This window comes from Theropithecus gelada, chromosome 13 (genome assembly GCF_003255815.1).
Source record: "Theropithecus gelada isolate Dixy chromosome 13, Tgel_1.0, whole genome shotgun sequence".
NCBI lineage: Eukaryota > Metazoa > Chordata > Mammalia > Primates > Cercopithecidae > Theropithecus > Theropithecus gelada.
Window position 1 is genome coordinate 59,748,250 of NC_037681.1, and position 24,970 is coordinate 59,773,219.

Below are 24,970 nucleotides of genomic sequence, written 5' to 3' on the forward strand. Positions count from 1 at the left end.
AAGCTCTAATGCAGAAGAAAGATTCTACCTAAATATATGTCTGTCTCTCTCACCACTGCCTTCTCAGTGTCTAGCAGAATATCCAGCAAATAAATATTTGTTCCATAAATGAATGAATGCATGAGTGACTGAAAGAATAAACATATCGAATTAGATTGAGATCAGGAAAATATGGCCAGCGAACCAAATCTAGCCTGCTGCCTGATTTTATACACCTCTGCAACTATGAATCGTTTTCCTACTTTAAAATGGTTGGGAATGGGTCTGTTACTTATAACTAAAATTAATAAATAAAATGGTTGAGAAAATAATAAAAATAATAATATTTGACACATGATGATTACATGAAATTCAAATTTTAGTGCTAATAAATAAATTTTCATTGGAACACAGTCGTACTCATTTATTTCTATACAGCCTATGGCTGCTTTCAGGCTAGAAGACCTGAGTAGTCGTGACAGAGACCATGTAAGCCCACAAAGCCTAAAATATTTACGATGTATCCCTTTATGTAGAAAAAGTCTGCTGACTTGGGTTGGATCATAATTTGATTAATGCATAATCCAGGCATGTATAAAGTACTGTGGGAACCCAGAGATGAAAATACCTAGGAAAATGAATGGAAAGTTTTAGGGAGGAGAAAATATTTGAATTAGGTCTTTTGAAATTAAAGTAGAAATTTGCCTGGGAGAGACAGGAAGGGACCTGTGTAAAAGAATGAAAACTTGAAAGAAATGCACATGTGGCAGACTGTGGGTGATTTAGTGTGAGTTGAAGAAAGTCTGCCTGAAGGGACAGTAGCAGGAAATAAACCTAGAATAGGCTGGGTCACACTGTGAAACAATCCTTTGTTTACAAACTTTTCAGTTTAGTTACCTTCCTGCAGATAATCTCTAGTCGGTCCTTGTCTCTCTTAAAATGTGGCATCAAAATCAAGTACTAAGATCCTGAGTGTTACATGAACAATACATTAAAAAGTGGAGATGCTGAGCCGGGCCCAGTGGCTCACACCTGTAATTCCAGTAACTCAGGAGGCTGAGGGAAGAGGATTTCTTGAGGTCAACAGTTTGGGACCAGCCTGGGCAACACAGTGAGACTCTCATTTCTTAAAAAACAAACAAAAAAACTTAGCCAGGAGAAGTGGTGCATACCTGTAGTCCCATCTACTCTGGAAGCTGAGGCAGGGGGTGGCGGTGGGGGTATTATTTGAGCCCAGGAGTTCAAAGTTATAGTGAGCTATGATAGTGCCACCACACTTCAGCCTGGGTGACAGATCAAGATCTGAATCTTAAAAAATAAAAATAAAAAAGCAGAGATGCTTCTATCAGCCATAAGTCACATATGGTTGACAGTAGTGGAATTAGCCAGACCTAAGAGGTGAACTGACTTGACTGCACTGGACAAGGCAGCAAACAAAAAGAGAGCACAAGCTATCAGAGTGCGAAGGTCAATGAACTTAAAATACACCTCTCCACTCCTGCTCCCAACCCCCATAATACAGAAGCAGTTGGTTAGTATCTGAAAGAATCAGCCAGACCTAAGAAGTGAGCTGACTTGACTGCAGTGGACAACGCAGCAAACAAAAAGAGAGCACAAGCTATCAGAGTGCAAAGGTTAATGAACTTCAGAGTATGAAGTAGCAAGGTATCATGGTTCTAGAAGGTAATGCTAAAGAGTGTGAAGCCCAAAATAAAACTGAAGCCATCCAGGAGCTGCAGTTCACAGGTGGTCCACATAAAAATGAAATTGAAGCATATAGCTGATATAAAAATTTGTTTTAATTTCTAATATGGTAAATACCAATAGATATAACTTACATAAATATGCGCCAGCTGCCCAGTGGCCCGGTATTAAGAACTTTCAGAATGGATGTCTGAGACTGGCAGATGTGTGATCTTTCTAATCCCCCAGAGAATGTAACCACTGTCTCCTTTATTTGATCACTGTATTTCTATTAACTTAGCTGAAAGCTATCGTTAACTTCTCAGCAACTACACTAAGCTGCTAGTTTACTGTCTGTAGTTAGTCAAAACCTCTGGATCTTTATAAAACAAAAGGCAGACCAGTTCTCTCTCCAGTTTCATATTTATCTATCTGGTTCAATGAAACTAAGCATAGGACCTTTTTCTTACTAGTTAAATCCTATACTTTAAAAAAATTAGTAGTTTTGATTCATATCCCTTTGTTTCTGACAGGTGTCTTATTAGCTTTCCTAGCATAACACTTTAAAATGCTTCAGCAAAGAAAGCATAACACACATTGCATTAGGTTTAATTCACACCCTTGGGGCAGTGAGCTAACTTTTTAAAGAATCCTAATTGGAAATATACCTCTCCACTCCTGCTCCCAACTCCCACAATCCAGAAGCAGTTGGTTAGCATCTGAAAGAACCTAAATCAGGAGTCTACCCTCCAGAGGTGGCAACTGGAAGAACTTGGCTTATAAACTATTTTAATCTGCACTAGTGGGTTTACTAATGAGCTTAAGTAATATTATAAATATTTTTAAAACATGAATGACACTCTATGTAGATTACTTAGAATTACCATCTGGCATTTCTCTGCCTCTGCCTGAGGTATAAAGACTCTGGCAAGTCAATAATATTTGGAATGCTGCTTAGGCTCCAATTTGGATATATCTAGAATGCACGATTCCATAGCCTGATCTCTCTAGGTTAGTTGAATCCTTCCTCTAGAAGAATGGTTCTCAAAGTGTGATCTGGGGGTCCCATGAGAGTCCCTGAGACATTTTCAGGGGGCCACCAAGGTCAAAACCATTTTTATAACACTAAGAAATTATTTGCTCTTTACATTCTCTTTCTCTCATGAGAGCACAGTGGAGTTTTCCAGAGACTACATGAAGTGTGAAAATGATGTCATCCCTGACAGCTACTGGAATACGAGCTCATGTTGTATTCTCGAGTTTTAAAAATGTGTCAGCTTTAATTTCTAATATGGTAAATATCAATAGATATAATTCATATAAAACATAAGCTCTCTTGGGGTACTAAGCAATTTTTAAGAGTATAAAATAAAGGGGTTCTATGACCAACCATAGCTCTAAAATATCTTCACATCTGCCACAAGTGAATCTTTCATGCTAAATGACAGCCTAGAGTTCTTAAGATGCAGGCAACTAGGACTTTACACAGCTTACAAAAAACAGGTTGAATGATTGTTTTGGGGTCTGCTTAGGATTAATAAAATAACATGTAAACTGCTTAGTAAAGGACCTGGAATACAGCACAATAAATGTAAGCTGTTGTCTACTCCCTTTGTTATAATTTATCTTGTAGTGTACAAGTCATCTTCATTTAAGTGTAGTGTAACTTTAACTTGTAGTGTAGTGTAGTGTAGTGTAACTTAAATTAACTTGTAAATTAACTTAAAGATGTTTAAGTCATCTTAAATTGCTCCTGGAACTCAGTGAAAGTATAAATAAATAAATAGTCATGTTAATCACAACTTCTTTCTTTTAAGTGGTCAGTAATTATCCGATTAATAATTTATCCCAGAGCTTTGCTAGTGACTGACGAGTGATAACAACTTTAATAGTCTGTACTTTCTAGAAACCAACTATTCCCCTCATTTACAAACTGTTCATTGTTGATCTCTAATCTCTGATACCTCTTCTGTTTGTCAACACTCACTGCTAATGGACTACCATCACATTTGCTGAATTTTCAATATGAGATATAATTTACATAAATCTGAAAGTGTCTAAAAATTTAAGGTGTCTAGCTGCTTTATAATTATCTACTCACCATCTTGTGTTTCAATTCCATCTTAACAGTGTTTTTCCTACCCCTTCCAGTTTGAAAATAATTTTCCTTACTAGAGAAAATGAATGCAGGAAATGAGTTCTTGCTTTTTACATATTTCAATATGACACTACCTTCTACTTGAAGTTGGTCTATTGTCTTTTCTCCCTGTGCTTAAATATACAATTTTCTATTCATCCTATGTAAAATGACTTTCCAGTTTATACACAGAAAAAAAAAATCAGGACTATATAGTAATACTTTTTAAGATGCCTAAAATCCTTTACTTTTATAATCTATTTAGTTAAAGTCTAGTATTATCAAAAAAGCTTGAGTAGTCATAGTCTATTAGAGAAATGACTTTCATCTGTCCAATGAACATCTTTCTTATAATGATAAATCTACATTTGCTTTTGGTCATTCACCAAGCCATATGCCTAACAGGAAAGGACTTGAGTCAATCAGCCCATTTTATGCAGGTCAATTATAAAATCTTTGTCCCTAGGTATCTGAACTGAAATAAAATTAACCACTGAGGTAAATGTTCAATGTATCGTATTTATGTCCTGACTCAACAAATCCTCAGAATTCTGTTTTCTCATTTTGTAAAATTATCTATCTTACAAGAAACAGAAAAATAAGTAGAGGAGGAAAAGTTAACTATTTTGATGTCTACCAGAGCATATAGGGACCAAAATTCTAATAGATATTTTATGGTTCTGAAATTCTTATAATTCCTAAAACACACTTTTTAATCTTCTCACATTTTGTAACACATCACAGACTTAAAACTAACCAAAGTATATTTATGTATTTTTCTCAAATATAGCATAACTTGAAAAGCAAAATAAAATGTGACCAAGACCACTAAGAATCAGCAACTCTCGAATATCTGCCTGAAGTTGGCACACCGAGTCATCCTCCCTGGGAGAGGATGGGTAGCGATCTCTACACTGCAGTCCCCTGATTCCTGTACTGTATGTGAGTTACTGTCTTACTGACCAAAGCAATGGCTATTCCACTATATTCAGCAAAACAATTCAACCTTAATCATCAATGAGAAAAACAGAAAGTTTAATAACTGCTAGATGTTTTAATATAGAATAACTTATTTAATGTGAAGAAAATTTAAAATTTTTTGGTTCATTTAAAAATTACTAATAAGGAAAAATTATTGCATTCCAAATGTATACTCTCCTTTCCCTTTAATAATGAGAGGTAAGGATGCTGTACCTGGGGGATACAGGCTGATCTACTTCTCTATAATTATACTTCCAAAGTATGAGCCACTGAACATCAATCCTACGTGAAATATGCTTCCAGAAAGAAACCACTGCACAGTTAAATCAGTTTTTAAAAATATCACACAGTCTTTTCTTGGAAATTAGCAAGGCCACTGGTATATTAAAGGCTCTGGGAAATCCTGTAGTGAGCAGGTGGTTGGAGAGAGGAGGGAGAAGCGAAGAGAAGGGAGGGTAACAAAATGGAAGGACGAAGGGTACCAGAAAGAAGACAAAGTAATGGGAAGAGGTGGAGGAAGGGAAAAAAGAGCGGAAGGGGGATGGGGCAAGTTGAGAGGGGGAAGAGATGGAGGAGAAAGAAAACGAAGAAATAAAACTTCTAATTCTGTTTAGTTTACTATTTACCCAAATTATTTTTTCAATACACCCACTTTTTTTACAAAACACGTATTTGTATCCCTCAGAACTAATGATCTGTGGAAAACATCCTAGCAATACTGGTAAAGGAAGGTATCTAACTCCACCAAAGTTTTTTTGCTTAGAGCAGTGGTTCTTAACTGGGAGTGATTCTGTCCCCCAAGGAACATTTGAAAAAGCCTGGGTACGTTTTTGGTTGTCACAACTGGGGGAGGGGGTGCTACTGGTAACTAACAGAGGAAAGGGGTACTAATATTAACTACTATCCTACAATGCACAGGACCACTTCCCACAACAAAAAAAGTATCTGGCCTCAAGTGTTGATAGTACCAAAGGTGAGAAACCCTGGCTTAAACAAATAACAAATTAACATCAACTTCAAGATATATTCCTAATTCCTCTCAAAGACAGAAAAGAGAATGACATTAACAGAAAACTGATAAAATCCGAGTAAGTATACTGAGTTTAGCTAATAGTATTGCACCAATGTTAATATCGTAGTTGTGAAAAGTGTGCCATGGTTGCGTAAGATGTAAACATCAGAGAAAGCTGAGTGAAGGAAATACAGAGAACTCTGTATTATCTGCAGAGTTCTCTGTATTATCTGCAGCTTTTCGTAAAAGTAGAATATTCTTAAATTAGAAAGTTCCCTGTTTTAAAAGCAAGAGTAGCTGGGTATAAAGTGACTTAACTGTAATCTTTATTCTCATATTCTAAGTATTCAAAAAAGACATTCACAAATATATTTCGAGTTAAGATCCAGTTGCTTCCCTTCTCAGCACTGTCTTTGGCTCTAGAAAAAAAAATTTTCCCCAGTTTTGTATAACTCAAGAGACCAACATTTCTTTCCAGGATTACTGTGATAAATACACTGTAATTAGTTTAAATTGCCTGTTTTAATCCCCTCCACCCTAGGTCCATCCTCCATAGAATATACTAACTCTGTTAAAATCTTTCAGCCAGTATGCTCAGTCCCTACAGGTCCTAATTAAGGCATAAAAGATTCCTTTTTGCCTATATCTCCACAACCTTATCTACTCCAACTACACTCGGCCCTCTGGAGGCCACTGGTCCAGCACCTGTGGGGTTCAACCAATCGCAGGTTCACCTAACTGGAGACTGAAAATTTTTAGAGGGGAAAAAATAAAAATAACACAACAATAAAAATAATACAAATTAATAAATTATTACACTATTTAAGTAGCATTTACACTGTGTTAGGTACATATGTCACCTAGAGATAATTTTAAATTAAAGGATGTGCACAGCTATGCCACTTTATATGAGGGACTTGAGCATTCATGGGTTTTGGTATCCACTGGGGTTCTGGAACCAATCCCTGCACATACTGAGAAGTAACTATGTAACCCCTTTTCCCTCTCAGGCTCTAATGTGAGACCAGTAGCTGTCTCCTGAATATGTCACAGTTTTTCATGCATGTGTTCCCTTCGCCAAAAATTCCAATTTTTCTATACACATAAATATCTATCAATCTTTTAACACCCAGTATTTGGCAATTACATCATTCACAGAGCTTTCTCTGATTCCCCTACTTTGACAAAAATCAGACAGTCTATCATCCTTACACTTGTGCCTTACTTCTAAATTATTACTGCATCTAGCATATTATGTTACGATTATTTGCTCATGCCTACTTCTCCTGTTAGATTATAAGCTCCTTAAAGGGAAGGACTAGGTTTTAGATATCTTTATATCTGTGAAAATCAACACTGCACTCTACATGCTAAGAAATAATGTATAAACACTTTGTAAATGGTGGTGATTTACATATTTGTTATTGAGGTAAAGAATGCTCATCTAAACTAGTACTCTGTACTTCAAAAGTTTATTTACTTTATTTTATTTTTGAGACAGAGTCTCGCTCTGCCACCCAGGCTGGAGTACAGTGGAGCGATCTTGGCTCACTGCAACCTCTGCCTCCCGGGTTCAAGTGATTCTCCTGCCTCAGCCTCCCTAGTAGCTGGGACCACAGGCATGTGCCACCATGACCAGCTAATTTTTTGTTTTTGTTTTTTTTGTTTTTTTTAGTAGAGATGGGAGTTTTGCCATGTTGGCCAGGCTAATCTCAAAATCCTGACCTCAGATGATCTACCTGCTTCAGCCTCCCAAATTGCTGGGATTACAGGCGTGAAACATCACACCCAGCCCAAAGGTTTAAAATATCTATTCTAGATAGTTTTTACTGTATGGATCAAATCTTCTACTGGCTTATTAAGAAGCACTTGTTGGACAGGCGTGGTGGTTCACACCTGTAATCCCAGAACTTTGGGAGGCTGATGCAGGGAGATCACGAGGTCAGGAGTTCGAGACCAGCCCGGCCAATACGGTGAAACCCCGTCTCTACTAAAAATACAAAAATTAGCTGGGTGTGGTGGCACGCGCCTGTAATCCCAGCTAGTAGGGAGGCTGAGGCAGAAGAATCTCCAGAACTCGGGAGGTGGAGGTAGCAGTGAGCCGAGATCATGCCACTGCACTGCAGCCTGGGCGACAAAGCCAGACTCTGTCTCAAAAAAAAATAAAGGAGCATTTATTGTTTTTCTCCCTAAGCTTTTATTGGTTCAAGCTTGAGACGAATGTCTGCATTTTCTTAACTTATTCTTAAATGATATGCTGGGCTAAGGAATGCTTAGAAGGAATCTGAAATTAATTTAAACTCATCTTTAGTTTAAAAGAAGTAATAGTTAGGCCAGGCGCAGCGGCTCACACCTGTAATCCCGGCACTTTGGGAGGCCGAGGTGGGCGGATCATGAGGTCAGGAGATCAAGACCATCCTGTGAATGGTGAAACCCCGTCTCTACTAAAAATACAAAATATTAGCCGGGCGTGGTGGCGGGCGCCTGCAGTCCCAGCTATTCGCGAGGCTGAGGCGGGAGAATGGAGTAAACCCTGGAGGCGGAGCTTGCAGTGAGCCGAGATCACGCCACTGCACTCCAGCCTGGGCAACAGAGCGAGACTCCATCTCAAAAAATAAAAAAATAAATAAAAGAAGTAATAGTTATGCTCCAAAAGAATTGTAAAGAATAAGTCTATGATGATTTAATTCTGTTGTTTTATGTTTTAATGTGTTTAGTAGAGATGGGAGTTTTGCCATGTTGGCCAAGCTAATCTCAAACTTCTGACCTCAGATAATAAATACACAAACATAAATATTCAGATACAAATACATACCAAACAAGGACTAAATTTTTTAAATGGTAAAGCTTCGTCTATTGAGTTCTTATTGTACAGTATATTAATGATATTGAACAGTGGAGGAGGAAAGGCCTTGTTAAGAAGAATGCCAGGTATTCTGCTTTATTGGAGCTCAGTTTCAGTATTTCTTCAGAAGCGAGCACAGCTACCCTGACACAAAATGGGCTTCTGAAACTTACTTACATGCTAGTCATCTACCAAGATAATTCATAGGTTAAGTCTGATTCTCTGAGGGGGAAATTTATCAATGGTCAAACTACATTTGCTCAGTTTCCTCGACTTTTTGTCTAAATTTGTTACCTAGGTTGTAATAGCAACAAATAGAAGGAAGAATGTTGCAATGAACCGTATATATTTTACGGGGTTTGTATCAAGTTCAAACAAGATCCTCCTTTGTAAAGTCATTCAGTAATGAGAAAGAATTCAAGAAATCATGTTCCCTCTGAGACTAAATCTCAGAAATGGTATGCCAAATCTCAAAATGGTATGCCAAAAAAGACATCAGACTAGTTAGCTGGAACGCCAGGTTTAAATCCCAGTGCCACTAATGAGAAGTCGAATAGCCTAAATAAGTCATTTATCTCCCATTCCATTTTCTCATCTATAACCAAGAGTAATTTGACAACATCTCTTAGTCCCTTACAGATCTAACATCCTACAAGTCTAACTATTAGGATTCCCTACTCCAAACTTGGCTGAGACTGAACTTCAATTAGGGAATATGGGAAGAATCTCTACAGAAGAAAAGAGCAAGAGAGAGATAAAATTAATTGCTGTCTTACATTATACGACTATTTACCATCATATCACTTTGATCAGCTATATCCGTTATAGAATAAAATAACATATTTAAATCAGTGTTTCTTAATATTAGATTATACAACACTAAAAGAACATAGTTTTACTGAAAAAAAAAATGATCCTACTTTTGTCTGTTTTACTTTGGTTTCTGGGTAATTTTGCTTTCTGTATTCTTTGTATTTGGAATAAAGCAAAATCATAAAATGAAAAACTTAGATGTTAAATTCTCTCAAGAATCTTATTTGTAAAACGGAAATAACATCTACCACAGTTATACTGCTATCCAGGTTGCTGAAAGATCAAATGAGACACTAAAATAATGATACTTTTAGAAAATTAAGTCACAGTAGTTGTAGCAGCAGCAGCAGCAGCAGCAATAGCGGCAAATACTTATTGAGCATTTACTATATTCTAAGCACTGTTCTTAGTATTTCATATGTAGTTATCCAGGAAGCACTCACAACTATCCTATCATGTAGCTATTATTATCATCATCTCCACTTTATAGATGAGGAAACAGAGGCACAAACTGGTTAAATAATTGATTAATAAGTGATAGAACCAAGTTTCAGACCAGACAATCTGTTTCCAGAACTTAACCTCTTAACTACCAAAGACAGGATTTGTCTCTGGCAAAAAGATCATGCTCATTTTACCATACCAAGGGTGCCATATAAATAAGTGGGGTTATCCTGGAATAACAGGTTAGATTTTGGATGGTTCCATAATTCTGTAAGATTCAGATCATGTTTGAGAGATACTCTTAGATCAATGTCCCTGGTGGAAAAAAAAATGCTCATTTAAAGACCAGCTTGCCCTTGGGGGAAAAAAACCTTTGTAATACTTCTCCTAGCTGAGTCTAGTAGGTAGGTCATTTTGTTAGGACCAATAGCAGTAAAACAAAGTGTTTTGAAGTGGTGTTATTTAATTGTATTAGTTATTTGTATCATGAACTTCAATGGTTTTAAGAGAATATTTCTTTGAACTTACAGAACTGCCTGTGCTGAGTAGGCTTCCTAACATACAAACTGATGGAGAAACTATCTGTGTTAGGTTGCTGTTTGAATAACTCATCATATAAGTACTTTTAAATTGGCTGCTAAAGAACCCATTCAAAATGTGTAACAGCCACTGACCTGGGCATAGTACCTATCCCTATGTGAAAAGGGTTAGTTAATTCCCTGAAGTCTCCATAAAACCCACACCTTGGCCAGGCGCGGTGGCTCACTCCCATAATCCCAGCACTTTGGGAGGCTGAGGCGGGTGGATCACCTGAGGTCAGGAGTTCGAGACCAGCATGACTAACGTCTGTACTAAAAATAAAAAATTACCGAGGCAGGCGGATCACGAGGTCAGGAGATCGAGACCATCCTGGGTAACACGGTGAAACCCCATCTCTACTAAAAATACAAAAAATTAGCCGGGCGAGGTGGCAGACGCATGTAGTCCCAGTTACTTGGGAGGCTGAGGCAGGAGAATGGCGTGAACCTGGGAGGCGGAGCTTGCAGTGAGCTGAGATCGCGCCACTGCACTCCAGCCTGAACAAACTCAGCTTCGGGGCAGGGGGCAGGGAAAAAAATCAGCCGGGCAGGGTGGCAGGCGCCTGTAGTCCCAGCTACTCGGGAGACTAAGGCAGGTGAATGGCCTGAACCCTGGAAGTGGAGCCCGCAGTGAGCCTAGATCCCGCCAGGGCACTCCAGCCTGGGATCCAGCGTGGGCGACAGAGCGAGACTCAGTCTCAAAAAAAGAAAATATTTAGCTGTGCATGGTGGCGTGCGCCTATCGTCCCAGCTACTCGGGAAGCTGAGGCAGGAGAATCTCTTGAACCTAGGAAGTGGAGGTTGCAGTGAGCCAATATGCGCTACTGTGCTACTGCACTCCAGTCTGGGAGGTTGCAGTGAGCTGAGATAGTGCCACTGCACTCCAGCCTGGGTGACAGAGTGAGATTCTGTCTCAAAAAAAAAAAAAAAAAAACCCCAAAACAAACAAACAAATAAACAAAAACAAAAAAAAACCCCACACCTCCACCTTAAACAAGGTGGGGCAATCAAAGCTGTACAAGAGCGGTTACAACCATGAACAGCAGGTCCAATTGGCTTTTCAAAAGCTGGAAAGGTGACAGGGCAGAATATCTTAGTCTTTTCTATCTGTTGGGCCCAAACGAGAAGAGAAAAAGTGTTTTGTACCCGGACCACATGAAAACGGGAACCTGCAATAAGTTACAGTATGTTGGATGTTGCTAAAGTATACTGAAGAAAAACTTAAGAGTTTTTTTAATACATAGGGAAGGCCAGGCAGGGTGGCTCACACCTGTAATTTCAACACTTTGCGAGGCCGAGGCAGGTGGATCATTTGAGCCCCGGAATTTGAGAGCAGCCTGGGCAACAGTGACATCCCGTCTCTATAAAAAAATACAAAAACAAGGCTGGGTGCAGTGGCTCACACCTGTAATCCCAGCACTATGGGAGGCCGAGGCAGGCAGATCATGAGGTCAGGAGATCGAGACCATCGTGGCCAACATAATGAAACCCCATCTCCATTAAAAGACAAAAAATTAGCTGGGCGTGGTGCCACATGCCTGTAGTCTCAGCTACTCAGGAGGCTGAGGTAGGGAAATCACTTGAACCCGGGAGGTGGAAGTTGCAGTGAGCCGAGATCACACCACTGCACTCCAGCCTAGCGACAGAGCAAGCAGTGAGCCGAGATCACACCACTGCACTCCAGCCTAGCGACAGAGCAAGACTCTGTCTCAAAAAAAAAAAAAAAAAAAAAAAGGCTGGGCATGGTGGTACGTACCTGTGGTCCCAGCTATTCATGAAGCTGAGGTGGGAGGATCACCTGGTCACCTGAGCCTAGGGAGGTCAAGGCTGCAGTGAGCCATGATCACACCACAGCACTCCAGCCTGGGTGACAGAGTGAGAACCTGTCCCCTCCAGCGCCCCCCCCAAAAAAAAAGGAAAAAAAAAGAAGTAAAATATTCTCTAATCTTCCCTTGGAGGAAGCTTAAAAACAACTAGGTCACCAGTGATCAACTCACAGTTGCATACAGAAGTGAATGGAAACAAGATTTGACCCTAAGGTGATCTTCTATGCAATATAACCTAGGAACCTGGCTTGGGTCTGGCTACCAAAACAAGAGGAAGGAAATTCACAGTCCTAAATTCACAGTCCTAAGTTCACTTTAGCACCTGGAAAAATAAGTTACTGAGATCATTAGAGTTCCTAGTTCTTTGGACAAAATGAAGGAAAGGGACAAGGTAATATAGTACTCTTAGACCAGAAGCACAAAATAAAAAAAAAAAAGTTTCTGATAAACACATAATTGGAAGAGATACTCCTGACTCTACACTGACCTAAGTCCAGAAGAAAGGGGCAAGAGAATGGCATATTTAGATCACTAGTCCACCACTGGAAGACTAACCATAACGTTTTTACTTGCCAGCACCTTCGCTAAAAGCACATCTAGAACTCCCATGTATTATTGGTTACAGAATTAACATAGGTCCTAAGTAAAAAATCCATTCGTGTGAAAATATCCTATCTTCAAAGCATGAAGAAAAACTACAAAACATGGTATTAAAACTAACTTTATTTTGTTTAATGTATTAGGTGATGAAATCATTATTGCTTTTCAAAAGGGAAACAAACAATATACCTGAGATAGCTTCCAAAGTAAGCAACAATATTTGGGTGTTTACAGTCTTTCATCATAATAATTTCTTGCTGCACAACTGCAAAGTCTTCTCCTAGAATAAAACACAAGCATGTTGAGTATTTAGAGGTAAGTTCCAAAATGCTCATTTATTTCAAAACACAATAAAATAATTATACCTATTAATAAGTATAACATAATTAATGAGTTATAAATAAAACATAGCCATTAAGTTAATGGTATTACTTTTAAGACAATTTCAGTCCTGACTTGAGAGAAAATACAGCACAGTTATGAAAAACATGAACTCTGGTCCCAGACTTCCTGGATTAAAATCCTAACTCTGTTCCTCACTAAACTGTGCAAGCTTGGGTAAACTCTTTGACTTCTCTGTGCCAATTCCATCCTCAGTAAAATAATAATAGCGTATCTCATAGGGATGTTGTAAGGGTTAAATGAACCAATACACATAAAATGCTTAGAATAGTGCCTGGCACAGAGTATGCTTTATACAAGTATTTGCTATTCTTCTTCTTCTTCTTCTTCTTCTTCTTCTTATTATTATTATGCCTTGGACATAATCATCGGTATAATCCATCAATAGGAAATGTAAACTACTTTTTCCTTTATTTCTAAATAACATTTAATATAATTTTAGCACAAAGAAGTAATTCTTTTTTAAGTTAGGGCAGGAACCCTTATACACCAAGTGTGTCAAATTTATCTCCACAGGCTGTTTGTAGAGCTGAGAGGCCTACACTCGAGCAGTACTGGATTACCAGATGGCCCACATTCACAGGCTTATCCTGTATTTGGGTGCCTTGTTCCAACAGTGTTAGGATGCAGAATGGGATTGTATTTTAGCCTGGTCAGACTATTAGCAAATAATCTCTCTCCTACTGCCCCCTTGTCCAAATTCTCTAAAATAAGATCTGGCAATCCTATAGCAGTGTCACATGCTGTGGCTCCTGAATGAACACTTGTCATGGAGAGATACAGAATTGCGGTGAATGCAAATGTGGTGAACCAGAGACTCTGCAGAAAGAGATCAAGTGGAAGTGCTTACTCTGAAATAAAAGTAGCTTTGTATTACTAATTCAGCTTTTAAAGTATTATATACTATGAATAGCCTGATTAAATGTAAATTAGTAGCAAAGTAAAAAACAGAAGGCTTCCCCAATTACTGCTCAAATCATAAGTATGAGGTCATTGTGGTAAGTCCTGACATTTCTGGCCTTGGCATTTTGCTACTGCAAATGTAATTGAGACTTGAAACAGCCCAACCATGAACCATGTGAACCCAATATCAAAATCCACCTTACTGCCCCAGTTACAAGGAAAGAAATAATGGAGAAGACACACTTCTTATGTTGAGTTCTTAATTTCTGCATTGATGTGAGCACAAAATCACAGATCTCCAAAGACATAATTTTTAGGCTTTCAAAAATTTGGAAGATGATTGAACTATGATCTTCTTATCACTTTACTTCCCACCATTAAGGATTCCTGATTTTCTGTGTATTAGAAGAAATCAAAGTTAGAAATAATAAAGCCAAAATAAGACAAACACCAATTTTTATAGGTATACTAGATACTTTGGAAGTTCTGGAGTTTTAGTTTCTCACTCAACCCAAAATTATACTTTTATTCAATCTAGTGAAAGAGTTGCATACAATCAAAGTTGATCTAGTCAGAGTGAACCCAAGACTTTAGTTTGATGGTTGGAAGACAAAAGCTCTCTTTCTGGAGTAGCCCTGAGAGTTATTAGTAGTCATGATATAACCTCAAAGGGAGTCAGCCTTAGGATAAAGTTAGTATGTGGAAAGCACTGAGCAGAAACAGGTAAAAGGAAGTATATTGAGCTATTACAGCAAGCCTTACCTGCCTCTGTAATTTTCAGATACACCTGTACATGACCAATAAACTCTGTGTATTGTTTAAGCCACTTCAGCTGGGGCTTCTGTTACAGATAACTATAAGCATCATAACTTCTATAGTGATCTTTGTATACATTGATGTCTGCATGTCTATGTGTTCACTAGAATACAAAGTCCTCTAGGATAGGAATATGTCTTCATCATCTTTGTACCCCTAATACCTAAGATGTGATCAATAAAGAACTGTTGACTGAACACCACATAATTCCTTTCTATGATGACTGTAAATCCAGAATATCAGCTTTTGGTTTAGTTTCATCCAATTGTTAGCATGTTTTATACAATTAATTGCCTATATATTATTCCTTTTATTTCTAATAAAACGTATTAGTGGCTTTAGGTTTTCAACTGCAGCTTTCCCATGAAATACTACTCATCCAAAGTGTATCATTTTGTACTATTAAGTCAACTTTATGTGATTGTGAGAATGGTCAAATTAAATTCAACATTTTTGTGGGAAAAAAAGTCCACATACTCAATTTTTAAAGGTAAATAAAAAATGTAGATTTGGGTAAGAAAAAAGTAGAGTTTAATACATTAATAATCCAAAGGATTTAAAGAACTTTGTTCAAGGCTCATAAGAAATACATTATAAAGATAGGCCTATCATGAGTAGAGAAGCAGGGGGTAACTGCCCCCATGATTCAGTTACCTCCCACGGGGTCCCCCCACAACACATGGGGATTATGGGAACTACAATTCAGGATGAGATATGGGTGGGGACACAACCAAACTACATCACTCCACTTCTGGCCCCTCCCAAATCTCAGGTCCTCACATTTCAAATCACAATCATGTCTTAGTTCACTCTGGCATTAACCCAAAAGTCCAAGTCCAGAGTCTCATCTGCGACAAGGCAAGTCCCTTCTACCTGTGAGCCTGTAAAATCAAAAGCAAGTGAGTTACTTTCTAGATACAATGGGGGTACAGGCCTTGGGTAAATACAGCTGTTCCAATGGGAGAAACGAAAAACAAAGGGGCTACAGGCCCCTTGCAAGTCTGAAATCCAATAGGGTAGTCATTAAACCTTAAAGTTCCAAAATGATCTCTTTTGACTCCGTATCTCACATCCAGTCATGCTGATAACAAGAGGTGGGCTCCCATGGCCTTGGGCAGCTCCACCCCTGTAGCTTTGCAGGGTACAGCTCCCCTCCTGGCTGCTTCACAGGCTGGTATTGAGTGTGTCTGCAGCTTTTCCAGGCGCACAGTGCAAGCTGTTGGTGGATCTACCATTCTGAGGCCTGGAGGACAGTGACCATCTTCTTACAGTTCCACTAGGCAGTACTGCAGTGGGAACTCTGTGTGGGGGCTCCAACCCCATGTTTCCCTTCTGCACTGCCCTAGCAGAACCATGAGGGCTCCACCCTTGCCACAAACTTCTGTCTGGACATCCAGGCATTTCCATATATCCTTTGAAATCTAGCCAGAGGTTCTCAAACCTCAATTCTTGGTTTCTGTGCACCTGTGGGCTCAATACCATGTGGAAACTGCCAGGTTTGGGGCTTGCACCTTCTGAAGCAATGGCCTGAGATGTACAATGGCCCCTTTTAGCCATGGCTGGAGTGGCTAGGATGCAGAGCACCAAGTTCCTAGGCTGCACACAGCAGGGGGAACCCTGGGCCTGGCCCACAACACCATTTTTTCCTCCTAAGTCTCTGGGCCTGTGATGGGAGGGGCAGCTGCAAAAGTCTCTGAAATGCCCTGGAGACATGTTCCCCTTGTCTTAGTGATTAACATTTGGCTCCTTGTTACTTATGTAAATTTCTGCAGCAGGTTTGAATTTCTCCTGAAGAAAATGGGGTTTTCTTTTCTATCGCATTGTGGGGCTGCAAATTTTCCAAACTTTTATGCTCTGCTTCCTCTTGAATGCTTTGCTCCCTAGAAACTTCTTCCACCAGGTACCCTAAATCATCTCTCTCAAGTTCAAAGTTCCACAGATCTCCAGGGCAGGGGCAAAATTCTGCCACCCTCTTTGCTAAAGCCTAACGAGAGTCACCTCTGCTCTAGTACCCAACAGGTTCCTCATCTCCATCTGAGAGCACCTCAGTCTGGACTTTATTGTCCATATTACTATCAGCATTTTGGTCAAAGCCATTCAACATGTCTCTAGAAAGTTCCAAACATTCCCATGTCTTTCTGTCTTCTGAGCCCTACAAATCTCTGGGAACTTCCAAATTTTTCCACGTTTTCTTTTCTTCTTCTGAGTCCTCCAAACTGTTCCAACCTCTGCCTGTTACCCAATTCCAAAGTTGCTTCCAGATTTTCAGGTATCTTTACAGCAGCACTCCACTCCTGGTACCAATTTACTGTAACAGTCCATTCTCGTGCTGTTAATAAACAAATACCCAAGACTGGGTAATTTATAAAGGAAAAGGGTTTAATTGACGCACAGTTTGGCATGGCTGGGGAGGGCTCAGTAAACTTACAATCATGGCAGATGGGGAAGCAAACACATCCTTCTTCACATGATGGCAGGTGGGGGAAGTATGAGCAAAAGGGGGAAAAGCCACTTATTAAATCATCAGATCTCATGAGAACTAACTCACTATCACGAGAGCAGCAGCAGGGGGTAACTGTCCCCCCATGATGCAATGACCTCCCATGAAGTCCCTCCCATAACATGTGGGGATTATGGGAACAAGTCAAGATGAGATTTGGGTAGGAACACAGCTAAACTATATCAACAATCAAAACAATAATAGCTTAAAGATTAACCCTGAATAGTCCCTTATTTCTGTCACATTAAGTCCATACTTTGCTGCTGGCCCTGTCTACAGATTACAGCACAGTGTCACTATTAAGGATATGCACTCTGAAATCAGAAAACCTAATTATGAAACTTGGTTTCACAATTTACTAGTTGTATCATCTCAGGCAGATTTGTCTGTCTCTGTCTCCTGTTTCTCTTCTGTTTCTTTCTTTCTTTCCTTCCCTCCCCTATACCCTTTTGTCTCTGTATTATAGTAATTATATCACATGTTTTATGTAATAACGTGATTATATATTATATATAATAATATATATTATAGCAACTACCCATAGTCACAATTCTATGCCCCTTACTCTATTTTTCCCCATTTATCACACTTAACATATTATATGTTTACTTATAATATGTGTGTCTCCCTAGCACATTAGACTCTTTCAATATAAATGAATGAATGAATTATTCCAAAGGTAATAACCAACTGAAACCCACAAGAAAAAAATAAGGTGGTATAAACAATAGAAGTACAAGATTTTCATTATTTACTATATATGACTGTGCTCCTGGAAAACAAACACTTGAACAAAAAGCAGAAACAATTTTTTAAAATCCTTCAATAACATATTAGAATATGTCAAATTAAATTGTGTACCTAAGAATAGGCTTTAAAACCCACAGGCTCCATACAAAGTTTAAACTTGCTTTTAAAATCTTTAAAATGATAATTATTAAGTTATTTGAACATTATTTAAACTACATTTTATTTAAATATTAAACATTTGATTTATTATTAAATTATCATTTTAAATAGAATCTGCTCTGTTGTTAGTTTTCATGTTAAATAGCTGTTTGATACTGCAAAGAATTATTTCATTATAATGACATTTGTCAAGACGCTTCTGGAAAACCACGTTAGCTTATCAGAGCCATGAAGATGTTAAACATGTAGAAGAGAAAAATAAAGATGATTAAAAGAAAATAAGAAAACAAAGTATTCTGAGAGATAAAAGACCTGAGAAGAGCAAAAGACACTTCTCTTCTGAATAGAAGAACTTACTATGGTAAAGACAGCAAGTACCTTATGAATTAATAACTGTATTATTGCAATTCCAATCAAAATGCCAAATGAATCCTGAAAAAATTATACTTAAATTCACCTGAAAAAATAAACAAGAAGGAACAGTTTTCTAATAGATATTATTCTGAAATAAGTAGCTCTTATTTAGAATTGATACATCTGGAATAATTCTCATCTTTCTGATTCTTTATCCTGGATCATGTTAAATGTCCTATGGCCAGAAACAAGAAAAAGAAATAAAAGACATCCAAATTAAAAAGGAAGAAGTAAAATTATATTTGCTGGAAGATGACATGACGTTACATACAGAAAGCTCTGAGGATTCCACAAAAAAACTGTTAGAACTAATAAATTCAGCAAAGCTGCAGGATACAAAGTCAAATGCATTTATATATGCTAACAGCAATCTGAAAAGGAAAATAATCCCAATTACAACAGCATCAAAAAGAATACCTAGTAATAAACTTAACCAAGGAGGAGGAAGACTTGTACTCTGAAAATTACAAAACGTTTAATTAGAAAAATAAATGGAAAGACATGCCATGTTTATCGACTGAAAGAGCACTGTTAAAATGTTCATACTACCCAATGTGATCGACAAAATCAATGCAGTCTGGAAGACAAACAGCAACTTTTTTCTTTCAGAAATAGAAAACACAATCCTAAAATTTAGATAGAACCACAAAGGACACCAAATAGGAAAAACAATCTTGAGAAAAAAGAATAAAGGCTGGAGGTCTCACACTTTCTGGTTTCAAAACATATTACAAAGCTACGGTAATCAAACAATGTGGCACTGGCATAAAGACAGACATATAGACCAATGGAATAGAGAAAAGAAAACCCAAAATAAACACATGCATATAAGGTCAAATCCTCTTTTACAAGGATGCCAAGACTATGCAATGGGGTAAAACAGTATTCACCAAAAGGTGCTGGGAAAAACTGGACGGCCATATGCAAAAGAATGACATTGGATATTATCCTACATACACAAAAAATTCAGCTTTAATTAAATACTTGAATATTAATTAAATACTTATATGCAAGGCCTGAAACTATAAAACTCTTAAAGAAAAACATAGGGCAAAGCATTCATAATATTGGTCTTGGCAATTATTACTTGGATATGATATTAAAAGCACAGGCAACAAAAGCAAAAACAGACAACTGAAATTCCATCACTAAAAACCTTCTGCACAGCACAAGAAACAGAATGAAAAGACAACCTATGGAATGTAAGAAAATATTTGCAAACGATGTATGTGGTGAGGGGTTATTAGACACTCCTACAATGCAACAGCAAAACAAAACCCAACAAATAATTGGATTCAAAAATGAGCAAAGGGCCGGGTGCAGTGGCCCATGCCTGTAATCCCAGCACTTCTGGGGGCCGAGGTAGGCGGATCACCTGAGGTCAGGAGTTTGAGAGCAGCCTGGCCAACATGGCAAAACCCAGACTCCATTAAAAATACAAAAAATTAGCTGGGTGTAGTGGAGGCATCTGTAATCCCAGGTACTTGGGAGACTGAGGTGGGAGAATTCCTTGAACCCAGGAGGTGGAGGTTGCAGTGAGCCAAGACTGTGCCACTGTACTCTAGCTTGGGCAATAGAGTGAAAGTCTGTCTTAAAAAAAAAAAAAAAGCAATGGGTGATGGATACATGAATTAGCTTTATTTGATCATTTCACAACATACATATGCATCAGAATACCATGTTGTAAACTGTAAACAAACAGTATAGAATTTTTGTCATTTATACAGTAATCATACTGGGAATTTTTTTAAGAGCAAAGGACTTGAACAGAAACTTCTCAAAAAAAGATATACAAATGGCCAACAGATCTATATCAAAAGATGCCCAACATCACTGTCTTCAGGGAAGTGCAAATCAAAACCATGATGTCACCTCCCACCTGTTCAGATGGCCATTATAAAAAACACAACACAACAAAACAAAACGAGAAAATAGCAAGTGTTGGCCCAATATGAATACCCCCGTCCACTGTTGATGGGAATGTAAAATGGTGTAGCCACTATGGAAAACAGTACAGAAGTTCCTCTAAATATTAAAAATAGAAATGTAATATGAATCAGCAATCTTACTTGTGGGTATATACCCAAAAGAACTGAAATTAGAATCTCAAAGAGACATTTGCACTCCAGAAAGCAGAATGGTCATAGCCAGAGGCTGGGGGAAGGAAGAATTAGGAGTTGCTGTTCAGCGCATAAAGAATTTCAGTCATGCAAGATGAAAAAATTCTAGAATATAATCTATAACATAATGGTTATAGTTAACAATACTGTATTAAATATTCAAAATTGTTAACAGGATAGAGATCATGTGATGTGTTTTGACCACCATTGATAAAAAGAGACAAACTCTAAAATATTTGAAGAGATTTATTTTGAGCCAAATATGAATGACCAGTGGTCTGTAATACAGCTCCAAGAGATCCTGAGAACAGGTGCCCAAAGTGATTGGTTTTATACAATTTAGGGAGACATAAGACATCAATCAAAACATGTAAGGTGGTCCAGGTGCAGTGGCTTACTCCTGTAATCCCAGCACTTTGGGAGTTCAAGGTGGGTGGATTACCTGAGGCCAGGAGTTCGAGACCAGTCTGGCCAAAATGGTGAAACCCCATCTCTACCAAAAATACAAAAATTAGCCGGGCGTGATGGCACATGCCTGTAATCCCAGCCGTGTGGGAGGCTGAGGCAGGAGAATGGCGTGAACCCAGGAGGTGGAGCTTGCAGTGAGCCAGGATAGCACCCCTGCACTCCAGCCTAGGTGACAGAGCAAGACTCCGTCTCAAAAAAAAAAATAAAAAAAAATAAAAATAAAAATAAAAATAATGGGTAGTGGAGACCAAGGTTTTATCATGCAGATGAAGCCTCCAGGTAGCAGACTTCAGAGATTTTGTCAGACCTATAAAGTGCCAGACTTAGTTAATTCTCTCCTAGATCAGGAAAAAGACCTGGAAAGGAAAATGAATTCTCTATGGAATACAGATTCCTCCCACAAGAGACAGCTTTGCAGGACCATTTCAAAATATATCAAAGAAATATACTTGGGATAAAATACTTCAATTTCTTGCAGGGCCTGCTATCTGTCATGTGATGCTATACTAGAGTCAGGATGGAATTTGGTGTCTTATTGCTACAAAAAGTCTGTTCACTAGTCTTAGGATCTCTGTTTAAATGTTAATGTTGGTCTGCTGAGCCTGAATTCCAAAGGGAGGAGGGTATAATGAGGATGTGGAGTCTCATTATGATGATAACATCATGGCCTGAACTAGTTTTTCAGGTTAACTTTGGAATGCACTTGGCTGAGGAGAGCGTCCATCAGTCAGCTGGGGGGCTTAGAATTTTATTTTTGGGTTATGCCATAGTAATTTTTAAAATGTCCTATAGCCCAGAGAAAAATTTAAGCTAAGACTATGAAAAATAAACAAGGTTTCTCATGCCATTGTTATGGGTATTTCATTCTCAAATCTTCCATTTCCATTCTATTTCAAACACAGAGAAGTGAGAACATACATGTATGTTACATGTAAAAGTGTTTTAAAGTCAATTTCAAATTAACTTTTAATTTCATGTGCAGTGTCATTCGAAATACATAATTTCTAAACTCCATTTCCTATGGTAGAAACAATAAATGAAATTATCGGTACTTCAGTCGTTCATGAAAGGAGTCAAACTCTGTAACATATTTGAAGAGATTTATTCTGAGCCAAATATGAGTGACCAATGGCCCATAACAGAGCCCTCAGGAGACCTGAGAACATATGCCCAGGGTGGTTGGGGTACAGCCTAGTTTTATACACTTTAGGGAGTGCTGAGGCATCAATCAAATACATTTAAGACTTAACATTGGTTCGATCTAGAAGGGTGGGACAGCTCGAAGCAGGATGGTGGGGTGGGGGTGGAGGTAGTGGCTTCCAGGTCAGAGGTAGATTTCTAAAATTTTCTGATTGGCAATTGGCTTAAACAGTTATCATCAATAGAAAGGAATGTCTGGGTTGTGATAAAGGGTTGCAGAGACCACGGTTTTATCACCCAGATGAAACCTCCAGGTAGTAGGCTTCAGAGAGAATACATTGTAAATGTTTCTCATCAGACGTAAGATCTGCATTGATGTTAATACCAGACAGCTTTCCCTGAATTCCAAAAGGGAAGATGGTGTAATGAGGCATGTTCCACCTCCACTTCCATCATCGCCTGAGTTTTTCAGGGTAACTTCAGAATGCCTTTGGCCCAGCAGAGGGGTTCATTCAGATGGTTGGGAGGCCTTGGAACTTTATTTTTTGATTTACACAGTAATCTATGGTTAACATTCCAACTTCTCTTAAGTTGTCAATTATTGTCTCAAACTACTGGAGTACCAGGAAATACTCTGAAATACTACATTAAACTATCAGGGTATCTTGAAACCCACTGGCTAATCTTTAAAAAGATAAGAAGTTGGCTTAAGTAATAACAATATAAAATTAGAAAAAACTTTTCTAAAACCACAAAAGCTGCACCCAACTTTGAATTTTTTGAAGAAATATTAAAGCCCTGATCAATAACAGAAATACAAAGTAAGTATCTAATAATTCTATTGATTCCTAGTTATTTCAAAACAAATGAAAAAATCATTATAAGAGCAATATTCGTATTTTTTTCAGAAATGAGAATGAAGAAAACCACCCTTCAAATACTTCACCTGATAAAAATAACCTAGATCCTATTTATTTGTTTGGCTGTATTTTACTAAGTGTTCTTGATTAATGCTTAAATATCACTTACATTTACATACATTGTTACTGAATGGACACTTGGGTTCACAAAGTCAAGAAGAAATTCCCTTGCTCAAACTATCTAAACAAAAAAAGAAGCCAGGCACAGTGGCTCACACCTGTACTCCCAGCACTTTAGGAGGCTGAGGCAGGTGGTTTGCTTCAGCCCAGGAGTTTCAGACTAGCCTGGGCAATGTGGGGAGACCTCATCTGTAGAAAAAAATTAAAAATAAGCTGGGTATGGTGGTGTGAGCCTGTAGTCCCAGCTACTTGGGAGGCTTAAATGGCAGGATTGACTGAGCCCGGGCGGTTGAGGCTGCAGTGAGCTGTGGCTGCGCCACTGCACTCCAGCCTGGGTGATAGAGTGAGACTCTAGCTAAAAAAACAAAAAAACAAAAATACAAAAAAGGAAAAGGGGAAAAAAAAGAAAGAAAGAAAGAAAGAAACCATGGCCCTGGCTCCCTAAAAAAAAGTCCTACTCTAGAACTGGGCATGGTGTTGGAAGCCTGTAGCCAGATATTTGGGAGACTGAGGTGAGAGTTCGATCCAACCTGGGCAACACAGTGAGACCTCATCTTTAAGACAAAAAGAAAAAATTTCTACTCTAACGCTGTGTTTCTCAACTCAGTTTTCTTAATGCCTCTCCCCCATGAAATTTTAATACCACAGATACTCTGCATGTTTATGTATTATGCATATATACATATATATATCTGTGTTTTATACATAAAATGAAGTAAGATTTTTTTCATCCCAAAGAACCAGTTCCACTCCTTTCTTATTTTAAAGGACTATTTGAGAAAACATTCTCTAGTGCAAATGGATTGTGTCCAGGGAGTCAGGGAAGGAGGGCTTAACTTGAGCTTCCTGACCTATAAACCTGTTGGGTCTCCTTTTCTTACCTGATCCAGCTCTTTTGAGAGCCAGGTTTACCCAAGTGGTTCTGATGGAAGGCCTAAAATAAGGAAGGTACGCATAACTCAGGAGTGAATTTCTAGTGAAAATGCTCTGGAGTATATCCCTCCCACCTACTAAAAATTATGGCAGCATCCCTACAGTTTCTATATGTAAAGTAAGTATTACAGGAGACTCAAAAAATGTTTTCGGAGTAAGGACAGAAAAGGGAAAAATAGAGCATAATGTAGATTTTAAGGGAAGTGAAGAATACAATGGGCAGAAATTTTTCTGCTTTTATCATGCCCACCAACAAGAACAGTGACACATTGTTCAAAATAGTTTTAGCCAGGCACAGTGGCTCATGTTTGTAAACCCAGAACATTGGGAGGGTGAGGCAGGACAATCGATTGAGGCCAGGAGTTTGAGACCAGCCTGGGCAATACAGCGAGACCCAGTTTCTACAAAAAAAAAAAAAAAAAAAAAA

The 24,970-nt window shown here is 38.4% G+C and overlaps 1 protein-coding gene across 2 annotated transcripts in view; it reads right to left on the reverse strand.

Annotated features, from left to right (window-relative positions):
* The window catches only part of MAP4K3 (mitogen-activated protein kinase kinase kinase kinase 3), a 193,273-nt gene that overhangs the window by 93,260 nt on the left and 75,043 nt on the right, over positions 1-24,970 (reverse strand). For both annotated transcript variants that reach the window (XM_025354623.1, XM_025354622.1), the window contains exon 3: positions 13,088-13,178. In XM_025354623.1, coding sequence (XP_025210408.1) covers positions 13,088-13,178 — 91 coding nt within the window. The remainder of the gene's footprint in view (positions 1-13,087; positions 13,179-24,970) is intronic.